The sequence below is a fragment of the Opisthocomus hoazin genome, chromosome 2, assembly GCF_030867145.1.
Source record: "Opisthocomus hoazin isolate bOpiHoa1 chromosome 2, bOpiHoa1.hap1, whole genome shotgun sequence".
Taxonomy (NCBI): domain Eukaryota; kingdom Metazoa; phylum Chordata; class Aves; order Opisthocomiformes; family Opisthocomidae; genus Opisthocomus; species Opisthocomus hoazin.
Genome location: NC_134415.1, coordinates 114421792 through 114435147, shown reverse-complemented (window position 1 = coordinate 114435147; position 13356 = coordinate 114421792). Strand labels below are relative to the sequence as shown.

The 13356-nt window shown below is 37.3% G+C and overlaps 1 protein-coding gene across 4 annotated transcripts in view; it reads left to right on the top strand.

The window, feature by feature from the left end:
• The window catches only part of KIDINS220 (kinase D interacting substrate 220), an 81764-nt gene extending 69127 nt beyond the window's left edge, over positions 1-12637 (top strand). For 2 of the 4 annotated variants that reach the window (XM_075414803.1, XM_075414802.1), the window contains 4 exons: positions 2439-2585; positions 4378-4476; positions 5612-5860; positions 8642-12637. In XM_075414803.1, coding sequence (XP_075270918.1) covers positions 2439-2585; positions 4378-4476; positions 5612-5860; positions 8642-9913 — 1767 coding nt within the window. In that variant the 3' untranslated portion in view covers positions 9914-12637. The remainder of the gene's footprint in view (positions 1-2438; positions 2586-4377; positions 4477-5611; positions 5861-8641) is intronic. The other 2 variants (XM_075414804.1, XM_075414806.1) reach the window with 2 other exon arrangements.
• Positions 12638-13356: the final 719 nt, after the last annotated feature.

Below are 13356 nucleotides of genomic sequence, written 5' to 3'. Positions count from 1 at the left end.
TTCTTGATTGTTAAAAAAATGTTTTGATCTGAAGGAGAATGTTAAATTAGAATTGTTTCAAACTTTCCTTCATTTATTTATAGAAATTAATAGATAATGTATTTAAAAGATTCAGAGAAGAAAGACAGCTGCTTACACGCATTGCTTAGGGATCATTTATTTCAGTAGTGCCACAATACAATTTTGGCTGTAATGGTTTCTTGAACTGATAAGCTTTCTTTCAAAAAATAATTAAGATTTGAATGAACTTAATACTTTTTCTTTAATGATGTATTATCTAACTCATACCAATAGCAAATAGTGTGCTTATGGGGAAATAATGGACAAAACTGACAGAAGAAAAACTCAGTGATTTTTTTTTTTTTTAGAGGAAAGAGATGTACATAAAAGTAGTATATGATAAATAGTTTATGGATGAAGCTTCCTGTCATCATCAGTTTAATGGTTGGTTTATATGCTTAACATGATAAAGATTTTAGCTGTGTTAAAAATCAGACCTACATTTCCTCCTTTAGGTGCTTAATATGATAATTGATTAGGTATTGTAGGCACCTAATTAGGGAGACATTGCAAAATCTGAAAAGTAGCTGTCTTGTCATCAGAAGGAATACCAAGTCCCTAAGTTAGATGCCTAGACTGTAGTGGAATTATAATGCTTAATTTTTAGGCAATAATTTAGGTAGACTGCCTACCCAGAAAACGGGATATATCTTTTGTTTGTTTAGTGTCTAGCTGGCATCACGTAAATAGAAATGGTCAAAGGAACAAAGATTAGTGCCCCAGCTCTGTTCTCAGGCAAGCGTGCAAACTGTTAGGCTTACCCACAACCTCCTCTAGTGTTCCTGAGTGAAGCTGATAGTTTGCCAGTTTTAAGTCCATTTCCAGCACATCTGGCTGAGAACTTCGGGGGAAGTACATGTAATAGCATCTGAACTTCGAATCTGAGTAGCTTAGGTGGGAGCGTGCCTACCTCCTCGGACTGGGATATACGATAACAGTAAGTTAGAAATAACTTTGAGGTTAAATAATAGTAGCTAGTCAGTTTTTAGATTGCTGTCTTGGAATTAATAGTTGAATAAATTGATCTTAAATATCCTAGTTTAGAGAATTTAGGTATGGTTAATGCTGTTATGTGTGATAATCCTTGGTTTTCATAAGCCATATATTTGGACCTCTTAGTTTGAATTCTAAAAGATTAAATAACTTTGAAGTAATTAAATAAAAATGGAAAAAAAGTGTTGCGACTATAAAAACAGGCTTCATTTATGATTTGAGGAGTATAGTCAAACTTCATCAACTGAGCTCTGGATAGTCAAAATGCACTTTTACATCCCAGGGTTTACACGTGTGATGATGAGCTCTGAAGCTTTGGAAGCTCTTTTGCATTCTGCCAAAATGAGCTTTGTTTGGTGCATGGTCTGCAGTGCTGAAACCAAAACTCTCCATTCAGAAAAAGGGAGGGTACAAACTCCCTCCCAAGAGGAGGGCGTACAGGTATTTCACAGCTGATAGAACTGGTTCTGATTTTGCTTTTAGGAGTTTGGAATCATGAGCGTAACTGTTCAGAGCTTTGCACTTTGCCCCTGCTTTGTGCACAGGTTCCCATCCAGGGACAATGCGGGGGGTTTTTTGAGATCGTACCGTCTTAATATACTGACCACCTGCAGATGCATTTGTTTTGTTTTTCCACGCTTTCTTTGAAATTCCTAGAAGCTGGCAACATTAACAGGACTTTCATGTTTCAGATCTGAGTTGTGAATAATTTCAACCTAGATCTTGCCAAAGCTTGAGATGGATAAAGCACCCTCATAGCAGCTTGGAGGGCAGCGGCAGTGCTGCTGTGTTTCAGTACTGTGGCACACAGCCCCTTGGCTGATCTTGCATAAATGGAGCTGAAGGAACCTCTGGAAAATGGACAGATGTTGCTAAAGTTGAATCCAAGTAATTGAGGAGTTGTATTGTAGGTCATCTCTGTCTGATACTAAACCAGGAATTTTTAAGGCAGGAAAATCTAAGTTGTGCCTGTATTTGGAAAAACAAACAAACAAAAAACAAGCCACAAAAAAACCCAAACAAATCCAAACTAATTACTATAAGTCAGAGGGGAAACTGAGTAAAGATGCATGTGAAATTGAGTAACCCTTACTTAATATTTCTGAATTTTATGTTGCTTTTCTTAAATAACATTATTTAAGAGAGTTATTTTCTTACGTAGGTAGGACTCAAGATGCTGTGTTTTTTCTTACATAAATACCTGTAATAGATGTTTCTCAATATATAGATATTGTGATAGTAATTAAAAATGCCTGTGCATTCTTATCTCTGATTTTTAAAATGTAGTTGAACACAGCTTGATTTGTGTTAGTGTATATTGTGAAATTCTGGGTGTACTGAGTGTTTGAACAAATCTTATGTGCACATTTTCTCACTTCTTACAGGGAGCTGGAGCAGGCACAGGATCGACTGCAGGAGCATCGCATGTGCCTCTGAGCACAATGAGCGTGGAAGCTGTGTGTGAGAAACTAAAGCAGGTAGATGGTCTGGACCAGAGCATGCTACCTCAGTACTCTGCAACTATAAGAAAGGTATCAGCTGAATTTCATTGATGTATTTAGGACCTAAACATGGAGATACACACAAGGAAAAAGAAATATTTAGTTGCCTCTTTTCTTGAAAGTGTTTATTGAAACACATCAAATGTCAAAACCACATCCTAACTCCTATGTGTGCGAAGTTTGGAGGAAATTTTAATATAAGCATATATTTTCCATAGGAAAATGCTCTCTCAAAAAGGAAGAACAGACTCAAATACAAATGCTGATGAGACTGGTTATTTTGAGAAAAGAAGCAAGAAGAACGTTTTCAGAATTGCCATGGGTAGATAAAAAGGGTTGTGAATGTGTTCTGTATCTAGGTAGCAACATTCTTTTTTTTTTTCCTGAGAAATTGTCACATCTCTTCTGTTGTAAATGAGTGGTGAAGATGGTTCCGTTTCTCTCTTAGCACATTCCACATCTATTTGCTTCACAAAAAGGCCACTGTATGTTTTTCTGTTACTGCTCTTTTCTCTGAGACACATTAGCACAGAATAATATTTGTCCTTATTACTTTTTTTCACCATTCTGTGTGCTCGTTTTACAAGGAAAGAAGGGAAAAATATGAAGGTTGTTATTAGTGAATGTTTCTGCTGAGCTTGCTGTGTCCCGGTACCTATCATACCTTTAAAAACACAGGGAGGATGTTGATTCGGGGATTAAGAGACAGGTTTACCATGGGAAGCTTCAGTGGTATTCCTTAAAGCAAGAAGTAGGATGTCAGTTTGCAGCTCATTAAGTGTAGCTGCAAAATATTCCAGTTCCTTCAGTGGCTCCAGAGTGCTAAAAGAATGTGCTCATCGGTTATCTCTAATGACGTTCCTCTTATATATACTGTTGCATTTCTTACTACAAGTGATACCATGTGAAAGGGAATAATGAAAATGGCTCAGCCTGGTCTTTTTCCTGGTTTGATTAATACCATCTGCTGGGATACGGAACAAAACCACTGAGATCCCTCAGACTGAGCATAGCTCTCAACTTGGGTCTTCCATTTTGTGGCTACTCTCCAAAGAGACGGTTCCTCTTTTACATTCTGTCCATCGCTGATACATGGTATAAAGAGAAATACTTCTCATTGACGTGTAATGAAAATGGTTCAGTATTCAATTTGGTGCTGTTGGAAGTTAAGCACTATATAAACATGCTTACCATAGGGAATCACCTTCCTGAAATATAGATGGTGTTTAGGCACTTCTGTATTCATCTCTGAATGATGATGAAAATTGGAAAGAAATCTAGTCTTCTCATCATCAGAAATACCCTGGGATATAATGTAAGCCCTCATTTATGCCGAGAGGGAACTTGATGGAGGTAGTACTTGATTTTATATGCCTCAAGCCGGGGGTCAGATGATGCCTGGGACTTAATTGACTGATTATTTTCAGATACTGGGGCGTCTGCAGTCTCCTGTTTTGAGTCTGAGAAATCTAGGCAGCTGAATGTGGTTTATAGTCTCTGAAATTTTCTACCACTGATGTGTTGTTTGCTTATGTCTGTGTATAGAACACAATCATATTGCCTTTCATATGCACACTTTTCACGGGTGGAGTATTTTCATTTTTTCATGATACACAGGTGGTTCTTGTCCATTGGCAATCATCAATAAATATTCTTTTTTAAAAACATGTATATTATATAGGATTGGACTTAAGAGGGAAGTTGGGGAATTTCACTAGTAGTCCCCATCAATATATCCAATTTTAATTACCTTTTTAGTGTGTTACTGCCACACCAGAAGTCTTGTGTCAGTGATTTACATTATTTAGTTTTATTGTTTTAGGCAAATATAAATGGCCGTGTCTTGGCTCAGTGCAACATTGATGAGCTGAAAAAAGAAATGAATATGAATTTTGGTGACTGGCATCTGTTCAGGAGCATGGTAAGATTTTGTCTTCGATATTCATGTCATTGTAAATTAGTCTTTCTCATTATGAATCTTTTTTCTTTCCTGTTGCTTTCTAGTTATCATCTTTAAGATGAGAAGTATCATCTTAAAATATGTGTGTGTTTATTATTTTGTTACTTTGTGTTTTTGTCTTGAGCACTTTATGAAGAACTGGTTGCCTATGGATTTGCATCTTAATTGGTTATGAACTCTGAATTTTTGTCTTCTTTTTTTGTAAGATCTGTTTTTCCTGTATGGGTTCCCTTTTCCCTTTTTAAATTTGCCTTTTTAAATGAAATTGTCAGAACTTAGTTCTCTTAGAAGCTGCTGTCCTTCTGTTAAAAGTTAGTCAGAGTTCAGAGTATATTAGTGTGATGAAGTAGACAGCCAGGCTGTTAGAGATGCATGGCATGCAATTGCATAAGCATAATTTTTAAGGAAACTTAAGCTAAAAATCAAGCCTGTAAGATAAATATACAATATTCGATTGACACATACTTGTTTAATGCGAGAATGGTGCATTGAATACTATTATTGAAGCATATATGTATAGATATCTTATATCCCCCGTTTCCCACTTCCTGGTTTGAGAGTAAATTACACTTTTACAGTGAGGGTGATGCATCACAGGAAACTGTGTTTTCTCGTAAGTATATTAACTATATTGCCAGTTTTCTTTCTGAAAATTACAGTATGTGTCTGAACTGCTGAATCAGTCTTGAAAACACTGAGAATTACAGAATGAGATTTATTGATAGATTCAGGTTGATTAAACTGTAAAATGGAGGTGTTTGATTTTGCTGTTAAATTTATAATTTATCGCTTACCTAGAATTTAAGTGTTCTGTGGCATATGATTTCTTTTAGAAATCTAAGCACTGATAAGACCAATTTGTAAATACAAAAAAATCTTAGGTATTAAAATTTGATTTGCAGTAAAGACAGTGAATGCGGTAGATCTGTGAACAGATTTTTCTTCATACTTTTCCATGATAACAACCACATATGCAGGTACACTTCTACAGTCATGAATTCTTTGTTCCTATTTTTAATAGAATTCTTTAACAGTTTTGAGAACTTTTTCTATTTATATAATTACATTTATACTGTCTCTTTTTTTTTGTGTTAAGATACTTGAAATGAGAAATTCAGAAAATCAGGCTGTTCAGGAAGATCCTCGTGGAACAACTGAGCACGTTACCACTGCGACTCCTCATAGTGAACTCAGTCGTCGTCCTGGGCATAGCACTGAATTGCCTCACACTGAGCTTACAGGTCTTTCTGGTCAAGCTCCCTACACACTTAACTTCAGCTTTGAAGAACTCAACACAATTGGTCTTGATGAAGCTCCTCCACGTCACAGTAACTTAAGTTGGCAGGTATTAACAGAGAAGTGCTTTCTGCTTGCTTACCTGTATGGTAAAGGGTTTTTTCCATTCTCAGATACACAGAGGTCAAGAAATAAGTCAACAGTGACAGTTCAAGTACTTTCAGTTTTCAGTCCTGGCAAAGACCAGTTTTGCAGAGATGCAAACTCTGACCACGCTCTCTTGAGTCAAAGTCTTTGTCTTCGCCATCTGAAAACTGTTCATCTGTTTGAGTAATTGCTCTTCAGGAGCAAAAAAATCAGAAGCTATCATGCTTTTCTCAGCTTGCTTAGGGTGGCATCCTGCAGGATTTCTGTTTATCGTAGTATTTGGACTTTGTGTATGAAATATTTTAGCTCTGTGCTAGCCAGATGTTATGCCATTCAAAGAATTACAGATACATTTTTTAGTTTTTTTTAAAACAAACAACTGAAGTGCTCCACGACGTCAGAACCTTGTCCTGACAATGCATAAGCCAGTCATAGACTTCAGAGCTGACATCTTTCTCTAACTACAGTTTCTGCCATAGGTTATCATCATTTATCTTTTCTATCTTATGAAATCCCTCAAAATGTGTGATTTTATTTTGTCCTTTTTGAGAAATAAGACAAATCAGTTGATACCTAAATAGTGATCAGAATTAAAAAACCAGAATGAAAAAAACAAAGACCAGACATTTAGTGGCTTCTTCATCTCTGGTTTTGGAAGTATAAAGCAGAAAATCTTGAAGGTGCATCAAAGTAGGAAGACACCCCAAATTACTAGCTGTAGGTATTATTTTTAATATTCAAAATGGTCACTGTAAAGAGGTTTGGGATATATATCCCAGAGATCGATTTCTATCCCAGATACTTCTGTGTGTGTGTGCGTTTGTGGGATCCTGGTTATCCTTACTGCCTGTTTCCAGCATCAGGGTGTCAATGCATGTTTTTCAAAACCAAAGTGGCATGACTCACATTTGTTATATTCTTGTGTCAGCAGCACAGAAAGACAAGAAAATGTTTTTTAAAACATTCTTTAAAATGCAAGTTCAAATACATAGTGCTTCTCATGCCCATGTAGTTACCTGAAGTTAAATCAAAAGAATGGGAAAGGTAGTTTGTGCTTAAGAAAACATCATGATTTGCCTCTTGGAATTTCTAAAGTCGATATAGATTAAAAAAGAATATTGCTGCCTCTCTGTAAAAAGGAGGAGTACTCTTGGAAATGCACAATAAAATCAAATAGCTCTCTTTCTGGTGAGGAACCATAGCTGCTGTGAGTATGGGTAAATAGTAGTGAATATGCATAAATAGTCAAGTGCTAATATTTCTGAGATTCTTGCATTTTGCTTCGGGCATTGAATTGCTTAGGTGTCATGCCAGATAGAAGTCACTTAAACATTATTTTTCTTTAGTTAATCACGTTTAGCTGTTCCCCAGTATTCTAGTGTATGTACAACACTATTCGTCTTAGGAAAAGCTGTCAGTAATACTTGTTTAGTAATACAGAGGGAATAATGGAATGGAACCTGCAGATCTTGTGTATGTTGCTTGCCGGGGGGTTATGAACATGTTCTGAGCAGGAAAGAAATAAGTTGGTTTGCCTTGCATTCCAGTGCAGAACAAGAAAAAGAAAAAGGTGATGAACAGAAACAAGAAAGATAAGAAGGATGCATGTAAGAGCAGGAAAAAGGTGAGGGGAAGGGAGAAAAGAAAAGTAGAGGAGGAGAAGGATGGACCAAGGAGGGTGTGTGTGTATATATATATATATATGATTAAGCAATTCTGTTCTAAGTCTTAAGTTTATTCACAGTGTTTGAATCCACATGTTAATTTCCCTGCTTGCATTTAGCTTGTTGAAATTACCCAAGCCCTTTTAGGTTTGTTTTTTTTTTTTAAATCATGTTTTCCAGTGGAAGATAGGTTTTTGACATGTAGTTCATTTTCAGTGTTGCCCCACATTAGAGGTGATACCTCAAGAGTCTTCCAAAATCTGATCTCTTGTGTCCTGCCAAGTTGAATAGGTTTCCTGAAGTACGTACTGCTTCAGTCAGTGCCTCGGCTCCAGTGCAGTGGGCGCTGTACGTCTTCTGGTGGTAGCGAGCAGCCCGTTACATGCATGGCACAATGCCGTATGTTCAGCCACAGTCCACCCCTTACCTTGTTCAGCTCTGTGCTAGACCTTGGTTCTAGCATTTATAGATGGCTTAGTATTCTGTGCCTGTGCAGTTCTCCGTGTGAACACTAAACAAGAGCAGAGGTGGGGGCAAAGAAGTTGTTTGTCTGAGAACTGATTTTTCTGAAATTGGCTATATGCAGTGGAATTTTGCCAGAATGTACTGAAGTATGTAGGCTGGGGGTCTTTTAAAAATGTTTTTGAGAGAGGTTCAGCATTTAGGTGAGCTTTTGCTGTCTTTTTAATATAAAATGCTAGTTTTGTAAATGTACAAAAATGTATTAGAAGAGCCTGTTTTGACATACAAATTTGTGGTAATTGTATACTCAGCCTCAAATGCACTGGATAAAATGCTTGTTTTGTGGAAAACTTAATGCTATGGGGACCAACAATAGGAGTACTTCATAAGTTTAGTGAATGTGTGTGATTGCATATATAGGATTATAGTAAACATATTTTAATTATAGCATTGACAGTTTCACTTGCCTAATCTATTCACAACAACAACAAGAAATCATTTAAGCACATACTTGATACTTTGAGTTACTTAATTTTAAAATATTAGTAAAAGTCAAAATAAATAGTTCATTTAACTGTTCTCTCTCTTTTTCTTTCTTTCTTTTTTTTTTCTTTTAGTCACAAACTCGTAGAACGCCAAGTCTTTCAAGTCTTAACTCTCAAGATTCTAGTATTGAAATATCAAAGCTTACTGACAAGGTACAGGCAGAATACAGAGATGCATATAGAGAGTACATTGCTCAAATGTCACAGTTAGAAGGAGGTGCCAATTCTACTACAGTAAGTGGTAGGTCCTCCCCTCATAGCTCAAGTGCTTTCTATATGGGGCAGAGTACATCAGGGGGTTCCTTGCATTCCAGTGCAGAACAGGAAAAAGGGAAAGATGGTGAACAGAAACAAGATGATGGAAGAAAGTCCTTCTTGCTGAAGAGGAATGACGTTGTTGACTACAGTACTTCAGGTGTTTCTACTAATGATGCCTCTCCTTTGGATCCTATTACTGAAGAAGATGAAAAATCTGACCAGTCTGGTTCTAAGCTTCTCCCAGGAAAGAAGTCTTCGGAAAGAACAAGTATTTTCCAGGCTGCAGATTTGAAGCTTAAGGGAGTTACGCTCCGGTATCAGAAGCTTCCAAGTGATGAAGATGAGTCAGGAACTGAGGAATCCGATAATACTCCACTTCTTAAAGAAGGTAAAGATAAGAAAACAGATGGCAAAACAGATAAACAGCCCAAGTCTCCAGAACATGGGTCTGAACCTATCAGAACCTTTATCAAAGCAAAGGAATATTTGACAGATGCCCTTTTAGATAAAAAAGATTCGTCTGATTCTGGTGTAAGATCCAATGAAAGTTCTCCAAATCATTCCCTCCATAATGAAGGAGCAGATGATTCACAGCTGGAAAAGGCAAATCTCATTGAGCTTGAAGATGACAGTCACAGTGGAAAGAGAGGAATTCCACACAGCCTTAGTGGCCTTCAAGATCCAGCTGTGGTTCGCATGTCTATTTGCTCAGAAGATAAAAAAAGCCCTTCTGAAAGCAGCTTGATAGCAAGTAGCCCAGAAGAGAACTGGCCAGCTTGCCAGAAAGTCTATAATTTAAATAGGACCCCTAGTACAGTAACCTTAAATAATAACAGTGCTCCAAACAATCGAGCTAATCAAAATTTCGAAGAAATACAGGGTGTCAGAGATTCACCTCAAATTATCCTGCACCCTGGCGCAGGTTCCAATTCAACTGTGGTTCAGAATGAGAACCTGAAGAGCGTCGCTCACAAGCGGAGCCAGCGTTCAAGTTATACCAGGCTTTCAAAAGATGCTTCAGAGCTCCACACTGTTACGGCCTCCGAAGGGGCTGGTTTTGGAGAAGAAAGAGAGAGTATCCTGTAAAAAGCAGACAGCGTAAAACAGAGTATGCCCAAGAGTTGTAGCTTGCTTGGAATCTTTCTCAGCGTGTGGTTACGTTAAGCTCTGTAGTTTAAGCTTTGAATATTGTAATAGAAGGTCTAGATTCTTTTCAGTAATTTTCTTGGAGAGAAGAAGTAATTTTTACGAGAGGCAAATTACTTCAGACGTTCCCCACAAATAAAAGCGGTACTTGTAAGCATGAAAAACCAGTTCTTTGTTGAGACACTGTGCAAAGGTTTGGTCAGGGGCAGATGTTACAGGAGTAAGTATGGTTTTAATAATTAAAATCATGATGTGATTTTACTTTTCTGTTGGGATATGTATTACTTATCCCTTCTAAACATTCCAGTTAAGTCTGCATACTTGGAAGTAAAGTTAAGACTCTGCATCTTTGCCATTTGATGTAAGAAATGCCTGAAGATTAAATATCACAACCTGTGACACCCTTATCAAACTTTGCATTAATTAGTGGATTGATGTGTGCAACATACATGACATATGTTGAAATTTGAGTGTGAAGATACCTGTTCGGCTGTATGTACACTTTTACTCTCTGTATGCTCAATAATTGCTGTTGACTTTGTCAGCCTTGGGTAGAGTGGTGATAAGGTTTGTGAGGAACATTGTCTTGACGTGTCGTTGGAATTGGCAGTTATTTGTAAGGTAATACCTTATAATTGATTTAGTGGATCCATTATTTATTATAGGTACATAATTTTATAGTCACTGGTCGATATAGATGCAACCACCTGAACTATATTAAAATATTCTAAGGATAAAGTATGAATGTGATGTCTGAACTTAAGGAGTATCTGTTGCTGTGCATGATCCTTCCCTGGTACAGCATTTATCATTTGGTTATGGAAAGGAAAGGAAAAGAAGCAGTGTTTGCCATTTTAAAGATAATGCATACTTCTTGGAATCTCATCAGAGCTTCATTATTTCCAAAGTACAGCGTTTGAAGATTTTTGTGTCATCTGAGTAATGTACCTGAATGTTGTTGTAGCAAATACTTGTACTGTCCAGTGAAATCTGCATGTTTTTGAGGAAGAATTGTTCATACTAGACTCTGGTAGTACAAAGAGAATAAAAAAGAAATTGGCGTGTTGGGTTTGTGTCCAAATTTCTGTTTATTGTGGTATTTTGTTTCTTCACCTGATAAAAATGTTACATCCACGTTGTTTTGGTTAAGGTACTTCACAGATTTAATTAAAAGGAATCCATTAGAACAATATTGTTATTAATACAATACGAAGTAAGCATCAAGTATAAAAATACATGTGGTAAGCGGAGTTGCCAAAGCAGTTGTTTCTAAAGGAAGTGCTGTGAGCTGCTGCGATGTGGCCGTCTCCCGCTAGCTCAAAGCCGTAATCCTGCTGTTTGTGGCAGTTAGCACATGCTGGTAGTTCTGCGCGGCTTGGTTTCTGTCCTAGTGCGTCTCCAACCAGATGCCTCCGGCGGGACTGTGTGGTCACGGCCTTTGTTATCCAAACCAGGAGAAAGATGTTCTATGCCAGAGTCAACAGAGAAAGACTGGCTTTATCTAAGCTCACTATTTTTTCATTTGGTGGATGTCTCGTACTTACAGGACTGGAGACTTGATCTGTAAGCTTTTGGATTCTGTTAAATCAGTGTGTTGCTTGATGAATTAAAATTTACTCATCAGAGTGTTACAGAGGTACTGGAAACTTGTGTGTACATACCTTTATCTATTGGAAGGATTGTTAGTTTAACCAAAAAGCCTCCAAAGCCAAAATAAGAAGCCCCCAAAGCCTGTGTAGCTTCATGATATTTTGCTAAATCTTTGGAACGCTTTTTTGGTTTAGGTTCTTCCTATTACAAAAAAAAAAAGGGGTACGTTGCTCTGCTTTCTGAAATCTTTGGGATGTAAAAGTTTTTTACAGGAAGATACTTGCAAGCATTTTTTGTAAGAGAGGAAAAGACATGTAGCCTTCCTCATTTAGATGTATTCACAGTATTGGAGAAAGATACCAATTATTTCAAATCATTTTACTCCAAATGGATGCGACTTTAATTTTCGTATGGTTTTGAGATCTTTTTCTTCCTGGAAGTTTTATCCGTCAGGTCTTCATAAAGTGCCAGAATTGGGATGAAATAGGTAGTTGAGCGGAAGACTTTTCAGTGTTTCTGTCTTGTATTCATGAATACCAGTGGAATTGCTTGCCATCACTGAGAAACCATAGTTATAAGCAAAGTGGCTGTCTGAGATTGTCCAGGGCTTCATGTAATGCTCTCTTCGGGTGTGTAGATCCATGCCCTACACAGAGTGGGTCCCTAAAATCGTTTCTGTTCCAAACAGTGGTTCACACCTGCTTCTTTTTACTGCTTTAGCTGTGTTATATAGTAATGCATGCTGTAGTTTATATAATCAGATGTGTTCATGGGCTTGTTATTTAATGCCTTCCTAGCGAAGTTCCTGGAATCAGCAGAATATGAGTGCTTCGTAGCCAGTTCAAGGACAGTATGCTACCAAAGCTGTTTGTTAACAGGACAGTAAATTTAACTGACGCTTAGAATCTACTTGCATAAAAATAGTGTTTTTCTTCTCCATTGAGACTCTTTTTAATCTTTTTATACAGGTGTTCGTAAGCAAACAGAAGGAAGTGTAGTATTGTGATAAAGGCAGAGGAAAAGAGAGAAATGGAGTACTTAATACAGCACAGTAGTAAGAAGTGTTGTTTAGTACATACTAGATGTATATATGTTAGTTACTGTACATGTTTAATGAATTTTTCACATGTAGAGTATGAACAAATAGCATTTGCAAGAATTAAAAATACATTGCACTTTCATAGCTGAAACTTGGTTTTTTTCTGTACCACAGTTGCTATGGTTACTAGCCTGCTTTTTTGTTGCGCAATTCTTGGAGTTAAGAAACTATAAACAATTTCCAGTGTTGAAATATTAAATGTTAGCTCTGTGACATGTGGGAATCGTGGAGCCCAAGAGTTCCATGGAGAATGGAAATGAATGAAGAGTATAAAACAAAAAGACAACTGCAAACTTATTTCTGGTACTCACCACTTTCCAGAACTCTTGTAATGATAGTTTATGTATCCACTCTGATTTTGGATGACTGGACACTACAGGAACCTGAAACCGTGACTCCTTTGCCTGATTGAATCTGAAGAGCGCAGTTTGGCTTGTCCTCTTGTTCTGATGCCTGGATATGTTTGTATGGCAGGGTGAAAACAGATCATTTTTTAAAGGAAAAATTGGATGCATCTGACATTCCAGGATTTATATGAGACTCTTGTGGCTATTTGCCACCTTTTATAGGGTTGCAGTTTATGAGGAAGGGGAGAGGGAAATTCTTGCATCCCACTTGTGAAACTTGCAACAACATAATGATCTGGTAAAATTCTTGGAGATTCTGGGAAAAGGCATTTTGTGCCTCTCCCCGT